General features: G+C 41.4%; 1 protein-coding gene across 1 annotated transcript in view; it reads right to left on the bottom strand.

Moving 5' to 3' along the window:
* The window catches only part of LOC144930751 (uncharacterized), a 69,958-nt gene that overhangs the window by 11,876 nt on the left and 34,451 nt on the right, over positions 1–23,631 (bottom strand). Inside the window, exons 6-7 of the mRNA XM_078853845.1 lie at positions 5,852–5,950; positions 3,570–3,695 (exon numbers count right to left, since the gene is read on the bottom strand). Of these exons, the coding sequence (XP_078709971.1) occupies positions 3,655–3,695; positions 5,852–5,950 (140 nt within the window). The 3' untranslated portion in view covers positions 3,570–3,654. The remainder of the gene's footprint in view (positions 1–3,569; positions 3,696–5,851; positions 5,951–23,631) is intronic.

Below are 23,631 nucleotides of genomic sequence, written 5' to 3'. Positions count from 1 at the left end.
TATTTCAGCTTGCACGTGTCATAGGCATAGCTCTCACACTGCAACTTTTGTAATTCTCAGTGTTTTTTTTTATACTGCATAAGGAATTTATAATCTGCATGTCTGACTGGGAATACCATTTTTTTTTTTTTTTTTTTTTTCATCTGAGTGCACTCCATTTTGACTTGCGTACCTCTTGGGTGTATAACAGAGGATGCCAGTTGTGTGGAGAGGAAGAGGTTTGCTGAATCACAAAAGAGCACACTATCAGAAAATCTAATAATGTGCAACACTCTTTTAAACTAAACCCTGTGTGACCAGCTGGAACTTTGAAAATTTTACCATAAACCACTGGGACAATTAATCATAATAGAACTTACTTTATATGCAGTTTTCTGAAGTAACACATGATTGCATAATTATTACAAGAGAAAACATGTTGGATGTGATTTGGGGTGGATTTTAAATAAAAAGCTGTTGTACTGTTTTTCTATAGGTATAAAGACAAGTATTCTTCGAGTTCTCTGGTGCTTGGTTCTGGTATGAGAAAACAAGCTGCTCAGTTGCTATAGCACCCCAATGGTATGTAAAGATACACGGGTATAGCCTCAGTTATGGAGCTTTTTTGCAAGTTGTCATACAGTGAGGTAATGACAAAAATTAATAATTTTCAAGTTGAAGATCCAGCTGTAAGAAGACAAGACAGCAGTTTATTTTATTTGTATGTGAGTATTGATTATAATGAATAATTAAGTTTTTGAAATGTTTTTAAATTCAGAATATATTTTGGTGGGGGCGAGGCTGACTGAATTGGATTTGTAATGGTGAAGGATGGTCTAGTGGATAGAGCGCTAGACTGGGGCTCAGGAATCCTTGGTTTAATTCCTGGCTTAGCCATAGATTTCCTGTTTGACCTTGGATATGTCTCTCAATGTACCCTGTGCCTAATGCTTCCTCACCTTTTCGGGTAATTGCAGGATAAATTCCATTAAAGATTGTGAGGCACTCAAATATTATGGTGATGAGTGCTATATAAGTACTTAGATAGAGATTGTGATCCAAAGTTACTACTATTTGCTGGTTGTTTAGTGGTCTATCAGTCTACTTCAGAGTGGGCAATTGTCTAAATCACAAAACACCATTACATTTAGGACTGATTGGAAATCTCAACAGAGAAACCAAGGACAAGGAGAAGGAATTCTGTGCCATTGGCCTGGATGATTCTAGAAAGGGTTGAGGTACACAGACCGGGCCTTTACTGTTCTGCCCGTGCTGGAACTATTCTGTAGATAAACAAAAATCATTAATCTCCTTTCATGAGCTCCAAATTCATTTTACAAAATTTTAAATTCACACTATTCAGAATAATAGATTCTCACCCATAAAACCTCCTCCTAGCCTTGCATTATAACTGGCTTTCCATGTTCAAATGCTTGACAATATTGCATGCAAAATCTAGCATGAATGCAAACTTAAGGTCAAGATATCAAGCACTTTAAAATAAGGATTTTCAAAACCTACAAAGTTAATTTCCCTATATTGCACCTCTTCCCTATTTTGATATAGATCAAATAAATATTAAAATGTACATTTAATAAAGAAAACAGGCATAAAAAAACCCCTACATTGTGGCAGAAACCTTAGCTTCTGGAATTCTGACACATGAGTAAATTAATTTCTAAACTATCGTGTTGGATCATATGTAGCTCTTAAATTTAATTTCCTTCCTTGTTTTTTTTAAGAAAAAATATCAATGGAGCCTAATCAAGAGTCTTAACAAAGAGTCTTAACTGAGATGCAATTAATTGAAGAGTTCTAAATTCAGTTGACCTTTACTGAGAGTGGCTGGCAGCTGGCTGTGGGTCTAACCCTGCACACACCTGCAGGCTGTAAAACCTCAGATAGCAGGGTGATACTACTGACAGAATCTATGGTCTGTAGCAGTTGCTGAGGCCTACCCACTACAGGTGCCCTTCACTCTTGCCAAAAGTTGCTTGGAGTAATTCTTTCCTTCAGCTTCCACAGAGATATCCTGTGCAAAGTCTGCTTACTCATGCAATGATCTGATTGAGAAGATACCATAATTTTTACTGTATTACTTCATAAGACTCTCTGAAATAAACTTGATGTATGTGGCATCACTGTTTATAATATCTTATATTTAAATATATATTTTAACAATAAACCATAGTATATACATCCGTTTATTTACTGAAAGGCATCAGTCTTCTAATAAAAGTCTGTTGTGTAAAATTCTGTTATACTTACTGTGACGGGTTTCCCCCTGGGTTGCCACTGAGCCCTCTGACCCACCAGCCTGGGCTCCCTCTCACACCGTGCTGCTGTGACAAGCTGCAGACATGCTCCCAGTCTTACAGTTCCACCAGCATACATATAAGTAGGGACACAACCAGCTGCAGTTACGTGCAGGCTTTCTGACCAGCCACTGCATGTGGACCAACAATAGAGAGGCTACAGCCAAAATAACCTCCAGCTTTCCAGTTTAGGACCCCCTCTGGAGTATAAACCCAGAATTATACCATCTTGCGCTGCACAGGGAACTGTACAGTGTAAACTCATAGAGTTTGCCCCACCCCCCAGCGTGGAGAGGAATATGCAACAGCCTTTGTCCCTTGAGCTAAGATTTCAAGGCACTTCACTCCAAACTCATTGGCTTAGATTAAAACAAAAACAAAGATTTAAAGTGATTACAAAGCATAGCAAACAGATCAAAGCAGATTAAGCTTAGTTTGTGTTTTGTTTATTTGCTAAAAGAACAGGAGTACTTGTGGCACCTTAGAGACTAACCAATTTATTTGAGCATGAGCTTTCGTGAGCTACAGCTCACTTCATCGGATGTTACTCTGAAACCTGTTTATTTGCTAGGTAATCTACTAGATAAATTGGATATGAATTAGCAGATTCTCGCCCTAACTGATGGTACAGGCAGACTTGTAGATTCTTAAGGCTCAAGCTGCATTAGCTTTACAGCTTGGGTTTCTCAGGTCTTCATACATCGGCTAGAAATCCCCTTAGTCTGTGTCCAGCACTTCCCCTAGTTCAGTCTTTGTTCATCAGGTGTTTCCAGGAGTCCTCTTCTGAAGAACAACAGATGTAACTCCCTGTCTTATATAGTTTTAGCATATGGCAGGAACCCTTTGTTTCAAAATTTGGTTCCTATACCAGTTTGTGGAAAAATACTGACATCCCAAGATGGAGTACAGAATCATGTGACCTGGTCACATGTCCTTGTAGAGTAACAGAGGCCATTACGTACAGACTGTCTGGAGTGTTCTCAGGAAGGCTCACCAGGTGGGAGATTAGCTTCTCCTAAGGCCTATTGTTTTCCCTAATGGTTCATTACCCTGAATAGGCCCTTCCCAACCAGCTATCTAGAGTCAAAGCATCTTGTCTCGTGGCCATTACACAGGTGTAACTACATTTGAAGTACAGATAGTCAGTGTTTATAACTTCAGATTCAAAAATGATACATGCATACAAATAGGATAATCCTATTCAGCAAATCATAACTTTTCCAATGACACCTTACATGACCCATCTGCCATAAAATACTTATGTATCACACTTACTTTAAAGCAATCCAGTGTTTTTTTTTTTGGTCTCCAAAACTTCTGGCTCCTGAAAATAATCTGAGAACGTTTGCCCAAAGTGAGGTTAGTAGGCCATTTGTAGTCCAATCAGTAAAAGACAGAAGCCTAAGGTCATAGAAAATGCAGTTTTCATTCATATGTGAAGGTTAGACTGCAACATCTCAACTTTTTTTCTTTCATTTTTCTTTTTAACAAAAATCTGCTTAAATTTTGAAATAGATTCTTGAACAAGTCAAAAGATCTTCCCTGGTGAATTTCACCACCATTAAGGTTGCTCTTTACTGATGTTTCCCGTTCATTTCAGTGGAATGAAATGGCATCCCGTCTCTTACATGGTGGGTAAAAGCAGCAGGAAACTGAAACTGAACAGTGGTACAATCCACAAGGGAAGTTCTACTACAGGTTTAATGTATTCCCATCAGAAATCACAAAAGTCTTTCAGAGTCTTGTGTTTATTGTTAAAGTTCTACAACATTTATGTGACTAAAGGCACTTGTATATTTTACGTTTTGTTGTTGCATGTAAAAAGAACAGGAGGACTTGTGGCACCTTAGAGACTAACCAATTTATTTGAGCATGAGCTTTCGTGAGCTACAGCTCACTTCATCGGATGCATGCTGTAGCTCAGGAAAGCTCATGCTCAAATAAATTGGTTAGTCTCTAAGGTGCCACAAGTACTCCTTTTCTTTTTGCGAATACAGACTAACACGGCTGCTACTCTGAAACTCGTTGCATGTAGACATTTTATAAGTGAGTGCAGAAATTTAAAGTAACTATTCTTTGTTTTTACAAGGTCAGAGTAAGAAATATAAATATTAGTGGAGAGTAACTTTGGGATATTCTTAATTATGCTGACAGACTTTTGTATTGATTTGTATTGTTAATGACTAAAGTATCAGTATATTGTATAGCAATTATTTTTGCTTTGAATACATTTAAGTAATGATAAAATACTATGTACCATAGTAGAAGGGGCAGTATGTTTATTTCTTCACGAACACTTCATTACACAAAACCAATTATTTATTTCAATCCATGTATTTCTTAGAATCCTCTTTCCAATAAATAAACTTTTAACATGTTAGCCGTGTTTAAAACCAGCTCTTTTTACAGCCCTTATAAGTGTATCAGCAACACATACACACTGAAAACACGTCTCTCCTTTTCTTTGAAATGCAATTAGACATGCTTATGTTTGTAATTCTATTGGGATTCTGTTTTTCCAATTACCAAAGAGTTTTCCCTTATTTGAATTTTTTTTCCTTTGACAGCCCAAGAGAATCTTTATAAAATAGCCAAGTGTTTAACTTTGAACTAGAATTCAAGGAAATAACTAATTGCATGAAGGCAATGAGTTCTTAATTTAGACACAATATTAAAAGGAGATTAAAAATTATCAAAATAAATAAGAAAGGAAATAGTAACAGCAGTATCAGAAGCAAGTACACATTTTACTGTAGAGGCCTGCAATAGGAGTGTGGGATAGGGATAGAGAAAGGGAGAACCTACTTTCATAGCTGTAAGTTATCAGAGGGTGATAAAAGGGGTGGAGAAGGGCACAGGCTTTCAAATTTACCTAAGTGATCTTTACACATTTACTATAGTTTATTTGTTGTCTAGCACTTAAAACTTGTCATTGAGTCTGCAATGGAAATACTTTTGTAATTGCCCGTATTATATGGATCATTGACCTTCAACAGTGGAACTGCTGAAGCAACTGTCCATTTATCTGGAAAATTACCACATGGCAAGTTCACATTAGACAGTTTTACAAGGGCCACTCTAGCAAAGTGCCCATGTATTATTAGATCCTGGACCACACAAATCTCTTTGCATTTGGTTATCAGCTGTACCTGTAATTACTAAATATAAAAGAAAAAAGGCACCAGACTACCAACTTGCCTTGTCAGTAATTTTTATGTAGTTATATTTTCTGTTTTCACATAATTCATTATTGGAAAGAACTTGTAAAAACATAGCCCTTTTTAGCATTGAAGTAAAAAAATACTGAACGTTATCACAGGAAAATATACACACCAAAGTTCCAATTCAATGGAAAGGTTAAAAAGAGGAGCAAGTGATAACTTGTTTCTGCTCTACTTTATATTGCCTGAAATATATTAGAAACAATATTTTAATTTCTATAAAACAGCAGAAAGTGTTTGGGCTTGAAAATAGAAATCTAGACAGCATTTTGGGGGAATAAAGCATTGAGAAAATGCCAGCAAAACCACTAATTATTGACTAAGGATTATATTTACCTGCAGTATAATCTCTCCAAAGCAGATGTGAACAACAACAATGAGACTTTTCTATATGGTCTGGCTGTAAGAGACAAATGTAGGCGCTCAGCTGCAGACCTGAAATGACAGGAGATAAACATTGTAAAGAATGTCACACACTCTAGTGCCAGTTGTGTCAGGGTGCTATAGATAGCAACCCTCATGGGACAGTTTACTTAAAATACAGCATGTGTTAGCAACAGTGATCACGGGCTGATGTGTATGTTTGCATATATGTGTCTTGTTTTAGCCTTCTGAGCGGTCTGCATATCATAGTTACAGAAGCTATATGAATAGAAATGTACTTAATGTAGATGAGATTATTGATTGTGATAATCTGCATTACATTATCGAGACCGCATTTCTTTCTAAATGCGATGCTCTATTTACGCAGAAATAACTGGGTAAAATCCTATGCTGTGAGTTGTGCAGGAGTTCAGACTAGATGTTCACACTGGTTCCCTTTCACAAATTTGAAGGCAAGAATCCAGTTAAAAAACATAAAAGGCTTCAGTCAATTCTTCCACTATCAACAGCCTGGTTTTTACAGCTAAAAGAGCATGAAGTGCATTCCTGGCTAAGGCCCTGATTTTGCAAATGTGGCCAACCGCTATGAAGCCAGCCTTGTGCCCAGGCAGATTCCTACTGCCGTCCGTGAGACTCTTGCTAGCACAGACCAGGTATCCATGTGATCCCACATGGAAAAACTTATTTAAATCAAAATCCTGTGAGTGTACCCACTTAATTTGGAATCTGAGCTCTTGAGTCTAGGTTATAGATTAGGAAGATGCCCAGAATAAAGATCCAGACACCTGAAGATTTCCTAAGGAGCTGATAGACATGCTTTCTGAAGTTCACCAAACTCACTGGTTTGGAAGTCTTCAATATCCACATGGGCAATGCCTTTGAGAGGACAGCCCAAAACATAAAAAACTCTGTTTTTTATGTTTCTCACTGGCCGTCTCTATCCAGCCCCACCTATGGAACCAGCCATACCCAAGATTGAATCTGTGGAGTGGATGTAAGAAATGCAAGGGCCACCCTCTCTCCCCCCCCCCCTTGCCTGCTCAGACCAGGAAATAAAAAACAACTCCATTGCAAGGCAAGAAGAAACCACTCTGGCTGACCTCCCGGGAACTCCTGGACTTTACCACGTTCCAAAACTTAATCATAGAAAACTCCATCCAACTAAAAGACCAAGCACTAGAATGACTAACGCCTGGTCTACACTAAAAAATTAGATCGGTTTAACTCAGGGGTATGAAAAATCTACTCTCCTGAGTGGCATTGTTACAACAACCTAAGCCACCATGTAGATGGCACTAGGTCAACGGAAGAATTCTTCCATTGATCTTGGTGAGGTAGATTACTTCTGGTGACTGGAGAACCCTTCCCCTTGGCATAACTAATGTCTACACTGAAGCGGCACAGCTGTACCACTGTATTATTGACATACCCGAGGCACTGCAAAGTCCCTGACTGTTGCTATATATGGTTTAGCAACAATGTAACCTGTGACACTCCATTGCCCATGCAGACTACTGTGGTTCTCAGATTATCTTGGATGTGGGGGAAGCGGGGAAACAATTTGGAGCATTGGTAACAGAAAACATAGTCTGGTGCAGACAGAGTCAGGCTCAAAGGAGAGCTGACCTGTCCTAGGCCACAAAAGTAGCAAAGGTTTCAGAGTAACAGCCGTGTTAGTCTGTATTCGCAAAAAGAAAAGGAGTACTTGTGGCACCTTAGAGACTAACCAATTTATTTGAGCATGAGCTTTCGTGAGCTACAGCTCACTTCATCGGATGCATGCCGTGGAAACTGCAGCAGACTTTATTTATACACAGAGAATATGAAAAAATACCTCCTCCCACCCCACTGTCCTGCTGGTAATAGCTTATCTAAAGTGATCATCAGGTGGGCCATTTCCAGCACAAATCCAGGTTTTCTCACCCTCCACCCCCCAACACAAATTCACTCTCCTGCTGGTGATAGCCCATCCAAAGTGATAACTCTTTACACAATGTGCATGATAATAAAGTTGGGCCATTTCCTGCACAAATCCAGGTTCTCTCACCCCCCTCCCAAAAACCACACACACAAACTCACTATCCTGCTGGTAATAGCTCATCCAAAGTGACCATTCTCCCTACAATGTGCATAATTAAGGTGGGCCATTTCCAGCACAAATCCAGGTTTTCTCACATCCCCCCCCCACCCCCATACACACACAAACTCACTCTCCTGCTGGTAATAGCTCATCCAAACTGACCACTCTCCAAGTTTAAATCCAAGTTAAACCAGAACATCTGGGGGGGGGGGTAGGAAAAAACAAGAGGAAATAGGCTACCTTGCATAATGACTTAGCCACTCCCAGTCTCTATTTAAGCCTAAATTAATAGTATCCAATTTGCAAATGAATTCCAATTCAGCAGTTTCTCGCTGGAGTCTGGATTTGAAGTTTTTTTGTTTTAAGATAGCGACCTTCATGTCTGTGATTGTGTGACCAGAGAGATTGAAGTGTTCTCCGACTGGTTTATGAATGTTATAATTCTTGACATCTGATTTGTGTCCATTTATTCTTTTATGTAGAGACTGTCCAGTTTGACCAATGTACATGGCAGAGGGGCATTGCTGGCACATGATGGCATATATCACATTGGTGGATGTGCAGGTATACGAGCCTCTGATAGTGTGGCTGATGTTATTAGGCCCTGTGATGGTGTCCCCTGAATAGATATGTGGGCACAATTGGCAACGGGCTTTGTTGCAAGGATAAGTTCCTGGGTTAGTGGTTCTGTTGTGTGGTATGTGGTTGTTGGTGAGTATTTGCTTCAGGTTGCGGGGCTGTCTGTAGGCAAGGACTGGCCTGTCTCCCAAGATTTGTGAGAGTGTTGGGTCATCCTTTAGGATAGGTTGTAGATCCTTAATAATGCGTTGGAGGGGTTTTAGTTGGGGGCTGAAGGTGACGGCTAGTGGCGTTCTGTTATTTTCTTTGTTAGGCCTGTCCTGTAGTAGGTAACTTCTGGGAACTCTTCTGGCTCTATCAATCTGTTTCTTTACTTCAGCAGGTGGGTATTGTAGTTGTAAGAAAGCTTGACAGAGATCTTGTAGGTGTTTGTCTCTGTCTGAGGGGTTGGAGCAAATGCGGTTGTATCGCAGAGCTTGGCTGTAGACGATGGATCGTGTGGTGTGGTCAGGGTGAAAGCTGGAGGCATGCAGGTAGAAATAGCGGTCAGTAGGTTTCCGGTATAGGGTGGTGTTTATGTGACCATTGTTTATTAGCACTGTAGTGTCCAGGAAGTGGATCTCTTGTGTGGACTGGACCAGGCTGAGGTTGGTGGTGGAATGGAAATTGTTGAAATCATGGTGGAATTCCTCAAGGGCTTCTTTTCCATGGGTCCAGATGATGAAGATGTCATCAATATAGCGCAAGTAGAGTAGGGGCTTTAGGGGACGAGAGCTGAGGAAGCGTTGTTCTAAATCAGCCATAAAAATGTTGGCATACTGTGGGGCCATGCGGGTACCCATAGCAGTGCCGCTGATCTGAAGGTATACATTGTCCCCAAATGTGAAATAGTTATGGGTAAGCACAAAGTCACGAAGTTCAGCCACCAGGTTAGCCGTGACATTATCGGGGATAGTGTTCCTGACGGCTTGTAGTCCATCTTTGTGTGGAATTTGGTGTAGAGGGCTTCTACATCCATAGTGGCCAGGATGGTGTTATCAGGAAGATCACCGATGGATTGAAGTTTCCTTAGGAAGTCAGTGGTGTCTCGAAGGTAGCTGGGAGTGCTGGTAGCGTAGGGCCTGAGGAGGGAGTCTACATAGCCAGACAATCCTGCTGTCAGGGTGCCAATGCCTGAGATGATGGGGCGCCCAGGATTTCCAGGTTTATGGATCTTGGGTAGTAGATAGAATATCCCAGGTCGGGGTTCCAGGGGTGTGTCTGTGCGGATTTGATCTTGTGCTTTTTCAGGAAGTTTCTTGAGCAAATGCTGTAGTTGCTTTTGGTAACTCTCAGTGGGATCATAGGGTAATGGCTTGTAGAAACTCGTGTTGGAGAGCTGCCGAGCAGCCTCTTGTTCATATTCCGACCTATTCATGATGACAACAGCACCTCCTTTGTCAGCCTTTTTGATTATGATGTCAGAGTTGTTTCTGAGGCTGTGGATGGCATTGTGTTCTGCACGGCTGAGGTTATGGGGCAAGTGATGCTGCTTTTCCACAATTTCAGCCCGTGCACGTCGGCGGAAGCACTCTGTGTAGAAGTCCAGTCTGCTGTTTCGACCTTCAGGAGGAGTCCACCTAGAATCCCTCTTTCTGTAGTGTTGGTAGGGAGGTCTCTGTGGATTAGTATGTTGTTCAGAGGTATTTTGGAAATATTCCTTGAGTCGGAGACGTCGAAAATAGGATTCTAGGTCACCACAGAACTGTATCATGTTCGTGGGGGTGGAGGGGCAGAAGGAAAGGCCCCGAGATAGAACAGCTGCTTCTGCTGGGCTGAGATTATAGTTGGATAGGTTAACAATATTGCTAGGTGGGTTGAGGGAACCATTGCTGTGGCCCCTTGTAGCATGTAGTAGTTTAGAAAGTTTAGTGTCCTTTTTCTTTTGTAGAGAAGCAAAGTGTGCGTTGTAAATGGCTTGTCTAGTTTTAGTAAAATCCAGCCACGAGGAAGTTTGTGTGGAAGGTTGTTTTTTTATGAGAGTATCCATTTTTGAGAGCTCATTCTTAATCTTTCCCTGTTTGCTGTAGAGGATGTTGATCAGGTGATTCCGCAGTTTCTTTGAGAGCGTGTGGCACAAGCTGTCAGCATAGTCTGTGTGGTATGTAGATTGTAATGGATAGCAAAGTCATGCCCCAAAGAACTTTTCTGAACCATAAAATGGCTTTGTAACCCCAGATCAATGGGAGGAAGTATGTGAGCATCAGAGACTGGGCTTTCATAAGAACTAGACCAAGGCTATGGAACTCACTCCTGCAAAAGATCAGAATGATCTTGGAATTAATTTCAGACTAAATGCAAAAATAATTCCATCTTAACTTTCCTCCAGTAATATGTTCATACATAAAGACACAGAATAAGGCCACACACAGCGCATAAGCAGGTGGGGGGAAAAAAAACCAAACACCAAACTCTCAGTAATAACACACCAAAAAACAACTTCTGAATTAAGGTATTTCTTACAGGCTGGGAAGGGACACATACACAGAAATTATTATTGTTCTATTTTTAAATTACCGAGAGGCATTTCAGATTCTAGTGGGGCTATATATATATAAAATTTTATATATAGATATATATACATTTAGACAGAAAAAAGCAAGACTACATTATTTTTCCTTTTGAAATGATTTTTAATGTGATGTAATATACATGTAATCTCTGATTTAGTACACAAATACACTATAGGTATTACATAGTGGGTGCTTCAGATATAATATGTTAATACAGAGTGGATTGTTTCTCAACTTTTCATCAGTTTCAAAAAAGCTAAAATTTGTTAGGTTTGCTTTTAGGACAAAGCTATTCGTACAGTTCTGTTTCTTTAAAGAACATTAGATAGGAAGAGAAACAAACCCCAACACTTCTCAGCACTAACCCACACCAAAAAAGTCAAGAAAGGTGACTTAAGGAATAAACATTCATAAAAGTCGCACTAAACTCGTAATAATGCTTTGGGCTAAATTCTGTTCTCAGTTCCATATAGATCTCAGTTCTAATGTTCTCTCCCACTGCACACAGAATCAAACTCCTTACAGGTCGAGGGCCAACATGTTGGTTTGAGATTAGAATTTTGGCTTTAATATTTGTAGTCCATTAATTAAACTCACCCTGGTTTGTAAATCTGGTGCATGTGTAGACTTTCTTAGGCTATATCAAAGTAAGTAATGAGCTCAGTTGCCAGTGGGGAATTTCATTGTCTAAATACTGCTGTTCTGAGATCAACTCTTATTGTTCTACTTTGTATGGTTCCTGTAAGGAAACTGAACTTGAATGGTACAAAAGTTTCTAGATTAACAGAACTTAAAAGTGGAGAAGATTTACTGGTTCAACCGGTCCAAACCCCTCCCAATACAGAATTGTTTCATCCAGAATACTTTCTAGTATTTGTCCAGTTTTAAAAGTACCAGTGGTTGAGTGCTCACCACTTACCTTGAGAGACTTTTCTGTAGCTGAATACATCTCCTTGACAGGAACTTCTTCCTGCTATTCAGACAGATTTTTACTTTATTCCTTTTATCCCATTACTCTTAGTGTATCACACTGGAAAAAAAAAACAAACAAACCCATCCTCTACTTTTATGGTCTTCAGACCTTTAAATTTTTGCATACTGTAACCAAGTCATGTTGTATTTGACAGATGTTAGTCATGTTACTGTTGTAAGGTGCTCTGATACTACAATGATGAGACTGGTATCAATCAATAGGTTTTTTTTCTGCTCAGGATTTTGACTTTTTGGCAAAAAATAAAAAACAGAGAAATTTGGGTCAACAATTAAAAAAAAATTGTTTTGTAAATGCTGCTGCAGCAGTGCCTCATAGGAGTTGCTGTTCAGGTTCCTCATACCTCCCTTCTCCTCTGTGGACCAAGCTCACTAGCTAGATTACATCTCCCATTGTGCACCAGGGCTCCTCTCTTGCTGAGCAATCACCATGCATTATAAGAGTACCAGGTTGTCTTGCATCCTGGGAGATGTAGTCTGAATGGGGAACCTAGCCCACTGAGAAGAATGGGGGCATGAGGCTCCCAACCACAACTCCCATAGGAACCACAGCAGCATTTCCAAATCAAGACAGTTTTGGATTTGGATAAAATTTTTAGGTTTTTGAAGTATTCAGTTTCTCAACAATAAGTTAAATTTTCCACAGAATGCAGACATTTTTCATGAAAATCTTTAGTCCAAAACCCATTTTTTTGTCAAAAATATTTTAATCAGAAACCACAACTATTCAGAATTTATATAGAATAGAATGTCCCTTTTTCACTTAGCTAACTTTTCTATAATTAGCTCTCTTAATCTTTCCCTTAAGTAAATACTTCCAGCATAATTTTTGTTACTCTTCTTTCAGTTCCCATGAACTTATCTATTATCCTGTTAATTAGAATTAGGTGCAGAGAAGTGGTGGAAATTCAGCTATTTATTGGGGGAGGCAAATTCCAGTCCTCTTGCCCTCCCAGCCCCCTAGTAGGGACCTCATTCCAGTCCCTGCTTGTTCCACTCCATTCTCTCCCAAAGGGACTCTGGGTCTCTCTCACCCATGCAGTGCACGAGCTGGTGCCACCAAGAGTAGAGTTCTCAGAGGACTCCTCTGTGTTCCATCACATAGGAACAGACTCCCCCTGCAGCAGGTTACACCAGCATTTGGTCTGGCCACCCTTCCAACTGTGCAGAGGGCCGACTGGGTAAAATTTCAGTGGTGTTGTGACCACATAGCCAGAGCTATGTTCTGGCAGCAGCTGTACTGATTTAGTATGGGACCACTGCTTAAAAGTGGTCAGATCATGGTCCCCTCAGCTCTGGATGAAATTTGAGCAAGTACAAAAACCTTGGAGGGGATGGAGGGCTGATTGCGCCCCTCCCTCCCATCCCTTAATTGGTGCCACTGGTGCAGAGCTACACAGAGAGGGCCTATTACCTCCTTTCCCCACTGACGCATGCTTCTGTTGATGCAACTCACCATTGGCATTGGCTTTTTTATGCTGCCATATCATACGGGACGCTCAAGTTTACTATACTGTCCACTATTGCTGGATGAATGCACTATAAGGTGGGTAGAAAGCTGCCTAGATTGTCGGGCTCAACGGGTAGTGATCAATGGCTCCATGTCTAGTTGGCAGCCGGTGTCAAGTGGAGTGCCCCAGGGGTCGGTCCTGGGGCCGGTTTTGTTCAATATCTTCATAATTGATCTGGAGGATGATGTAGATTGCACACTCAGCAAATTTGCGGATGATACTAAACTGGGAGGAGTGATAGATACGCTGGAGGGGAGGGATAGGATACAGAAGGACCTAGACAAATTGGAGGATTGGGCCAAAAGAAATCTGATGAGGTTCAATAAGGATAAGTGCAGGGTCCTGCACTTACGACGGAAGAATCCAATGCACTGCTACAGACTAGGGACTGAATGGCTAGGCAGCAGTTCTGCGGAAAAGGACCTAGGGGTGACAGTGGACGAGAAGCTGGATATGAGTCAGCAGTGTGCCCTTGTTGCCAAGAAGGCCAATGGCATTTTGGGATGTATAAGTAGGGGCATAGCGAGCAGATCGAGGGACGTGATCGTTCCCCTCTATTCGACATTGGTGAGGCCTCATCTGGAGTACTGTGTCCAGTTTTGGGCCCCACACTACAAGAAGGATGTGGATAAATTGGAGAGAGTCCAGCGAAGGGCAACAAAAATGATTAGGGGTCTAGACACATGACTTATGAGGAGAGGCTGAGGGAGCTGGGATTGTTTAGTCTGCAGAAGAGAAGAATGAGGGGGGATTTGATAGCTGCTTTCAACTACCTGAAAGGGGGTTCCAAAGAGGATGGCTCTAGACTGTTCTCAATGGTAGCAGATGACAGAACGAGGAGTAATGGTCTCAAGTTGCAGTGGGGGAGGTTTAGATTGGATATTAGGAAAAACTTTTTCACTATGAGGGTGGTGAAACACTGGAATGCGTTACCTAGGGAGGTGGTAGAATCTCTTTCCTTAGAGGTTTTTAAGGTCAGGCTTGACAAAGCCCTGGCTGGGATGATTTAACTGGGAATTGGTCCTGCTTTGAGCAGGGGGTTGGACTAGATGACCTTCTGGGGTCCCTTCCAACCCTGATATTCTATGATTCTATTACCCCTCGGTCTCTTTCAGCATTACCACTTCCTAAGATTTTCCTTCCCATTGTTTTGGGTGGTTTTTCCTCTGCTGTATTAGTTATATGAAATTCAACCTGGGAAAAAATTTAGCTAATGTTTCCTATGTCCTCTGATATTATTCCTCCATGTTCCAGATATATAACATTCAAATTTGAATGAAAAGGGAATGAGGTATTTTAAGTGTTATGAGGGAAATTTTGTCCCTAGGAAACAACTGGGTTGTATGTTTGGGAAGTCGGTAGGGTGAGATAAGATTCAGAGAATTCTGTGTAGGGCATGGAGTAACATTAGGCAAGCTCTGTTGTTGCTATTGCAACTTTCAGGTGATTCCCCTCTATGGGACCAATCCAAAGCAAATCAAAGTGGAAAGACTTTCACTAGTTTCAATGAGATGAGGCTGATGGAGCTGAGTAGTTGCAACCTCCCTCTTTTCTTACCCCAAATCTTTTCTCCGTAGTGTTATGTTGGGATCTCCTGAGGAACTGTGCTGTGCAGACCCCCTGCATGGGCACTCCAAATCCTGCTTCCTATGAACAGTGAGGCCACATCAATTCCACTTCGTCCAGAATCTTCTGCACTTATGGAAGTAGAGCAGGATTTGCCCTTTAGCATGCACAGGTCAATGAAGATTTACACTCCTATTTTACACACACACACACACACACTAGCCAGGCTAACAGTGTTCTTTCACCTAAATAGTGTGCATCTTGCTGCATTACCCCATATCATTGTGGGGTTGATCCAGGATGAATCATGGCATGACTAAATGCTGACATTTGTATCTTCCCTATTTTGATATCACATGGCTGTGATGTCATTGTCAATGACACTGGTAGAATTATGTTGACATAATATATTTTTAAAATATTTTTAAAATTGTCTTTGGGATTACATGGAAAACTGCAATTTTATATATAAATGTGTAATCTCTAAATATTTGCATTTTATAAAGTGACTATATCTACAGAAAATGGAGAGAGCAGGATCAAGCTGAAGATAGGTTCTTTGTTTTGTTAGGAAGAGCAGTTTTTAACAGGCTTCATTTTCACTACATAAGCCACTCTATGATCTTTCTTATGCATCTATTTTCCCTTGATCTTACTGTGTGAGTGACATTTACTTTACACTAGCATTATCTGTCAAAATATTAACTGGAATATACTATCTAGAGCACATTTTTATTATTATTAACAATAAAAATGCAGGGATAATTGAATCCCTTTATATTCTCTATATAATGTAAGGAGAGTAAGACAGTGTTCAGACCTAAGGGGAAAACACATGTGGATTTCCTCTTTGCCCTAAGATCATGTACTCTCCCTTGCACTGTAACTACTTTGATTCAGTGTACCTTAGAGGGAGATAAAATTTTCAATATGTGCATATCATCTAAGGAAACAATAGCATACATACATTTTGCTATAAAACTCACATTAAATAAGTATATAGCAAGCTGCAATGTCACAACAAGTAGATGTACAATTATGAGGACAAAATACCCAAAGGAAATCAACACAAGACTTTATTAATATCCAGACCTGTAGAAGACAACTGTCAGACAATTGGTCAACAAGGTACATTGTATCTGTTAGATACTGACTAACCCATTATGATCTTTATGAAGTGTCCTTTTGGGGGTCTAGATCTTCAAATATGAGTTGGAAGACCCTTTTCTTTTATTAGTTGCTAAGCTCTTTATACTTTTACCATATTGCAGCAGGTTAGAAGTCTGAGCTTTATTGTCTTATGTTATTGAAAATCCAGATTCCCGCAGCCTTCTCCCTCAGGTCAAGATTTGTCTGAGAATACATTCTCATTTCTCCATGTACAAAGGCTGTCTGGAGAGAGGCAGAAAAGATTATGACTGTAATATACTTAAATCCAATTTATTTGCCTGACTAGAAACTTCCACACTTCACAATTGCTTCCTACAGAAGATTTTGTATTTAATTCTTTCATGGCAGTAAGAAGAAAGAGTGATCCTAGTCATCCAACAGGTATATATATTCAGCACACACCTGAGCCATACAAAATGCAACAGAAAAGACAGTGGTGAAAATAGCAAATTTATACATTTATTTTTCCATTTTCAGTTTATTTCCACTTAAGAATGATTCATTTGTTTGTTAGAAATAGATATTTAAATCTCATGTGCAAAGCTGGTGTTATACATCTGTGCACGAGGAATAGATTTTTAACTAGATAATCAGATGTCTGACATAAAAGCTATTTGATCCAAATGTGTAGTGGTTTTTACTGTAACATTATGCACACCCTTTTCATGTAGGTTATAATTCAGGAGTCTGCTATTTTATCCCAGCATGTTCACTGATGATACTATACAAGGGTTGTGTTGTTGCTTCCATTTTAAATGCTCATTTGAGAGAAAGGGTGAGAGAAATGTTCATATGGATGGTCTTATTTTTGACATGCAGGATTCTGTGTCAGGAGATCTGGGTTATTTGCACCCCACTTTGCAAGCTGTGAGTGAAGCAAATCCTTCCTGTGTACTTTTAAGAAAGTCAATCTCTCTCTCTTGGTCAGTTTTCTTTTGCATAATGTGGGGCCAATAATACTTAGCTATCCTGCAGGGGTGACATAGTGCTTAAATTGTTCCTGTTTGAAAGCACTTTGAGAGCCTCAAAGGCAAGGTGCTATGGAAGGACAAAGTATTAATTATTACTGTTACAACTTTCAGGGATGTATTAGTATGTGATTGTCTCAGTTTTCCTACTTAGGAGACCTCAATAACTTCAGGCTTTCTTGTTGCACTACTACCAGGGGTAGTTTATTATAAGAACATAGTCCGTAACAAAAGTGTCAGACATGTAGTCCATTTTCACACCAGTGCAAGCAATCATTAAAACTCAAGACAACTCATCATTCCATTCCCCAAATACCATGCACTGATGCCTCCAACCATGCCCGGACACTGTCAGTCATCTCCTGTCCTTGTACTAGAGCAGCCACCCTAGCCCTTCCAATTGGGGTGCACCCACCCTTTCCCCAGTGGGCACTCCCATAGTCTCTCTTCTGGGAACTTCCTTGCCATGGGAGCATTCCTCACTCTCCTGGCCCTCTCACAGTTCCTCAGGTCCAGCTCTCTGGCCCACAGATTTCAGTAGGTAAGCCCCCAAGCCTTTGGCCTTCTGGCCCTAGCTCTGGCCTGGGGACACCAGCTAGCAAATCCCTCTTGTTACTCTCTTGCCTTCCGCTTCCTTCTGGGACTCCTCCAGTCATAGAATCATAGATTCATAGAATATCAGTTTTGGAAGGGACCTCAGGAGGTCATCTAGTCCAACCCTCTGCTCAAAGCAGGACCAATCCCCAACTAAAGCATCCCAGCCAGGGCTTTGTCAAGCCTGACCTTAAAAACTTCTAAGGAAGGAGATTCCACCACCTCCCTAGGTAACGCATTCCATTGTTTCACCACCCTCCTAGTGAAAAAGGTTTTTCCTAATATCCAACCTAAACCTCCCTCACTGCAACTTGAGACCATTTATTCCTTGTTCTATCATCAGCTACCACTGAGAACAGTCTAGATCCATCCTCTTTGGAACCCCCTTTCAGGTAGTTGAAAGCAGCTATCAAATCCCCCCTCATTCTTCTCTTCTGCAGACTAAACAATCCCAGTTCCCTCAGCCTCTCCTCATAAGTCATGTGTTCCAGCCCCCTAATCATTTTTGTTGCCCTCCACTGGACTCTTTTCCACATCCTTCTTGTAGTGTGGAGCCCAAAACTGGACACAGTACTCCAGATGAGGCCTCAACAAAGTCTAATAGAGGTGAACGATCACGTCCCTCGATCTGCTGGCAATGCCCCTACATATAAATCCCAAAATGCAATTGGCCTTCTTGGCAACAAGGGCACACTGTTGACTCATATCCAGCTTCTCGTCCACTGTAACCCCTAGGTCCTTTTCTGCAGCACTGCTGCTGAGCCATTCGGTCCCTAGTCTGTAGCGGTGCATGGGATTCTTCCGTCCTAAGTGCAGGACTCTGCAGTCCCGTGGTCACTGGCAACTCTCACCTGCACTTCCTGACTTGAACCAGTTGGATCTGACTCACTGGGATTCCCCCTCACTGGGTTGCTCTCTCATCCTTTATAGCCCCCGGGTGCTGCCCTGCCCTCTTTGTTAGCCAGATTGGAGCAATTGCTCTGGCACAGGGGAGCTGGACCTGCTTTGTTTACTGGGCCCAACCACCCTGTGATAGTGATTCTACTTGTTTTCAGGGTCCAGACCATCAGGAAGTCTGCCAGGGGGGAATGGTTTGCAGTAGTGCAAAGTGTCTGTGACCTCTCATCAGATGGGGGAACAACAGGGAACCAGCACTATTCCAAATGTAGATAGTGTTTGCCAGTGAGAGGTTGGCACCTGGTCATTCTCTTAGCACTGTGTTCTGGTGAAACAGAGATTAAAACTGCATCCTACTGGATGAAACAAGGGAAGGTCAATGGTGGAATACTCCTTTACTGTGGTGAGAAACCAGGATGGTGAAAGGAGCTACTAATGCATCTCACTGTGTTAGTAAAGATGAATTTGGCCCCCAGATTTCACTTGGTCTTTGCTACACCAGTCAGAAATGCAGATGTCTAGCAGCTTTTTAAACAGGTTGGTGGTGTGGTGATGATGAAGAAGATTAGCAGAGACAAGGGCATTCAATACTCTACAGGTGAGAGCTACATGTACTGAGGAGTATGTTTGGTAAAGGAAAGGAGAAAAGACCAGACTAGATTAAGAAGGCCTTGTCTGTGTCTGCCACCAAGGCTTCCTCTCTCTTTGCCCTGTAAGTGGCCATAGAAAGAGAGCAATGTTCCCACACTCAGGGAACCTGTAGCCCCTTCAGACTAGTAAGCGTCTATTATGGACGGGTTAAATAGTTATGAGCAAGACTGGCTTTATCCCTCTGGTCCTGTCAATCATCTCAAGAGTGGAACAAGGGCTAAAAACAGAAAGTTCCCAGCAGTTGCTGGACAGCTCTAGGAAAGAGCAGACCGTGGCTCTACCACTCCCAGAGGAGACTCCTGGAAGCCTGCAAGGAACTACCCCAGGAAGGCCATTTACCAACATGCCCTTCCCTCGCCTTCTTACAGGGAAACAGTGACCCTGGTATACTGGCTGAGTAAGATAGCTCTCGTAAGCATCAAGGCTAGGCAGTTGAGGTCGCTACCCTCTTCCCCTTTCTGGGTTATAGAATCTGAGAATAGAGACGAGGGGAGTGGGAACCAGCGCCTCATCCCCTGTCACATAAAAAGACTACCTCAATTTATGTCATAGAGACTCCTACTTAGGTAGATGGAGGTGCTCGAAGGAGTTCCTAATGCCTGTCTAGTAAGAAGCACCCATCAGCAGCCTGAGAACTGTGACAGCTTCCCAGGCACTCAGCCTTAAATCAGTGAAATGTTCACTAGGTCCATCCCAAGCCCTTCATCCTTCAAAAGACTGAAGAACTATAGTTCTTTCCAAAGATCATTTTAAAGCTCACCAAACATCCAGAGTACAGCCTAGATCAGGGATCACCCTGAGAAAAAAGAGGGTCTGCTGACAATAGAACGTCTTCCCACTCATTGCCAACATGCTTATGGGCAACGTGGTGATGGACAAATTCATAGATTCCAAGATCAGAAGGGCCCACTGTGATCATCTAGTCTGAACTCCTGTATAACACAGGCCATAGAACATCCTCAAAATAATTCCTAGACAATATCTTTTCGAAAAACATCTAATCGTGATTTAAAAATTGTCAGTGTGCAGAATCTGCCATGACTCTTGGTAAGTTGTTCCAATGGTTCATTACTGTCACTGTTAAAAATTTACATCTTATTTCCCATCTAAATTTGTCTAGCTTCAACTTCCAGCCATTGGATCAAATTATACCTTCTCTGCTTGAGTGACTGAAAAGCCCATTATTAAATATTTGTTCCGCATGTAGGTATTTATAGACTGTAAACAAGTCACTCCTTAACCTTCTCTTTGTTAGACTCAAGGAGCTCAGTCTATCCATTTTATCACTATAAGGCAGGTTTTCTAATCCTTTAATCATTCTTGTGGCTCTTCTCTGAACCTTTCCAATATATCAACATCCTTCTTCAACTGTGGACATCCACAGAATTCCAGAAGTGGTCACACCAGTGCCAAGTACAGAGGTAAATTAACCTCTCTACTCCTACTTAGGATTCTCTTGTCTGTGCATCCAAAGATTGGATTAGCCCTTTTGGCCACAGTGTTGCACTGAGAACTCATGTTCAGCTGACTCTCCACCATGACCCCCCAAATCTTTTTCAGAGTCACTCTTCCCAGGATAGTCTACCTCATCCTGTAAGTGTGGCCTACATTTAACCATATTTAAAATGCATATTGTTTTCTTGTGCCCAGTTTACTAAGTGATCCAGATTGCTCTGTATCAGTGACCTGTCTTTTTCATTATTTACCACTTACCCAATTTTTGTGTCATCTGTAAACTTTATAAATTAGTATTTTATATTGTCTTCCAGCTCATTAACAAAAATGTTAAGTAGCATAGGACCAAGAACCAGTCCCTGCAGGACCCCATTAGAAACACATCGGTCTGATGATTCTCCAACTACGATTACATTTTGCAACCTATCCATTAGCTAGCTTTTAATCCATTCAATGGCTGCCATGTTAACTTTTTATCATTCTAGTTTTTTAATCAAAATGTTGTGTGGTACCAAGCCTTACAGAAGTCTAAGTATATTACATCAATATCATTATCTTCATCAACCAAACTTGTAGTCTCATCAAAGAAAGATATCCAGTTAGTTTGACAGGATCTATTTTTCATAAACCCATGTTGATTGGTATGAGTTATATTGCCCTCCTTTAAGTCTTTATTAATTGAGTCCCACCTAAGCAGCTCCATTATCTTTCCTAGGATCGATGTCAAACTCACAGGTCTATAACTACCCGGGTCATCCCATTTACCCTTTTTAAATATTGGCACAACACTAGCTTTCTTTCAGTCTTCTGCAACTTTCCTAATGGTATCGTGAGTACAGTCTAAACACCTAGACATTGCAGAGTGCAGATACCAGTGACAGGATATTGGGGTTTCCCACTGGGCTTCAGGTGTCTCTCTCTGGAGTCCCACGCTGGAGTCCCACGCTGGAGTGTGCTGGAGACCTGCTCAGGAGTTTCTCACTGGAGTGTGCTATAGTCCTCTGCTGGGGCTTGTGGCCCTGCACTGAAATTACTGGCATGTGCTAGGGACCAGGTCTGGAGTCCTGCACTGGGGTCTCTCTTCTAGTACTGAGGTGTACTAGAACTCCTTGCTTGGGCACTGGGGTCGTGCATTGATTTGGGATGGGGCAGATTCTTCTTTCTGGGTAGCTGCTTCTTTTCCCAGATGCAGGCAGGCAGCAGGAATATGTCAGTAACAATACCTCCTTTGAGTTGCTCCTGTTGCTACCCTTACACCTTTAGAGATGGGACTCTGGTGGCATCGGTGGCTTCTGCAGCTCCCCAGCAACGGGTGGCTCCAGGCTGAGCAGTGGGAAAGTAGCTGCTGGTAGGGAAGTAGCTGCCTGAGCTGGGTCTCTTTTGTCAGTCTCAGGAGGCTGCTCCACTGGTTCTGATTGGCCTGTAGCTCCACCAGCATAGGAAGGGGCCATGATCAGATGGAGACCATTGTTAAGTATTTCAAGCATAGGATGAGAGAGCTGATCTTAGAGTTTTTCAGGACCCAGGAATTTCTGTTAAGATGTAAATAAACAATTGCTTCAAAATCCAAAGTTGATTTATTATCATTGTCAGGACTGTTTCTTTTATTCTTTTTATAGTCAGAAGGGGACTGTTTTGGGAGAGTAGAAAGGTAGGCTCAGTGATACGTATTCTGTTTCTAAGGCATCTAGCACATGGGCAGGACTGCAGGGTTACTTACAAGGAAGCTGACCTAGCTGAACCCCATTCAGGGGATTCAGGGGACACAGTGAATGGACCAGCAAGCCCTGATCACTAGGCCTGCTGATCAAACAGCCCCCTTCACAACACACCATTCTGCATGGCACTCCCTGCCTCAGTCTGTAAATGCTCCAAGCCAACTCTGTGATGAATACTCACTGTGCAAGGAATCCTTCTCCTTGCTGGTCTGCCAGGAGCTGGAAGGAGATCAAGGATTCCATGGGTGTGTCTACCCCTTGCTGACAACAGGTGCTCAGACTGTGCTGAGCATGGTTTGTCCCGGACTGTACTTGCAGTTTAACTGTGTTCAGAACCATTCAGCTGCATCCATTGTCAGCATTTATTGACAATGTCATTTCCACAGTGCAGAGAAAGCTATAGAGGGGCTGGGAAAGAACTGGGGTTAAAATAGTAGCTGCTTGAGGAGAGTTAAGGGAGGGCCAGGGTGGCAGAGAAATAGCAGTTGGGAAATGGGAAAATAGACACAGAGGCAGAAGAAGAGAGAAGAAAGAACAAAACACAGGTCATACACAGCAAGTTAAACGTTTATTGTTTCAAGAAAATCTGCTTCCAAAATATTATAATATATATTTATAAAACTATACGCTTACACACACATAGATACATACACACACCACACTACACAGTGTCTGAATTGTCAGTCTCCATTGGAGTCAGTGCCTAGATACTATGGTTGAGAAAAAGAATGACAGAAAGAATTAGGTGTTCCAATATATTGTTTTGAAAAATCACTTCAGCCACTGCTGAAATGTGTGGAACACAGCAGCTGTTTATCAGCATAAAACAACAGTATGTCCAAATGAAAGGAGGTAAGTGAATAATACTGTATTCAATTGAAAGAGCAGTTTTAATTTGGGTAGCCTTTTAGTATTGGGATCCTCCATTCTGACAATTTTTTCTACAGGTCACTTTTAAAATTGTGGACATATTTGACTTCATTAATGAGCATGTACAACTA

Source organism: Lepidochelys kempii, chromosome 7, assembly GCF_965140285.1.
Source record: "Lepidochelys kempii isolate rLepKem1 chromosome 7, rLepKem1.hap1, whole genome shotgun sequence".
NCBI lineage: Eukaryota > Metazoa > Chordata > Testudines > Cheloniidae > Lepidochelys > Lepidochelys kempii.
The sequence above is the reverse complement of the archived record's forward strand: the minus strand, read 5'-3'. Positions and strand labels throughout refer to the sequence as shown.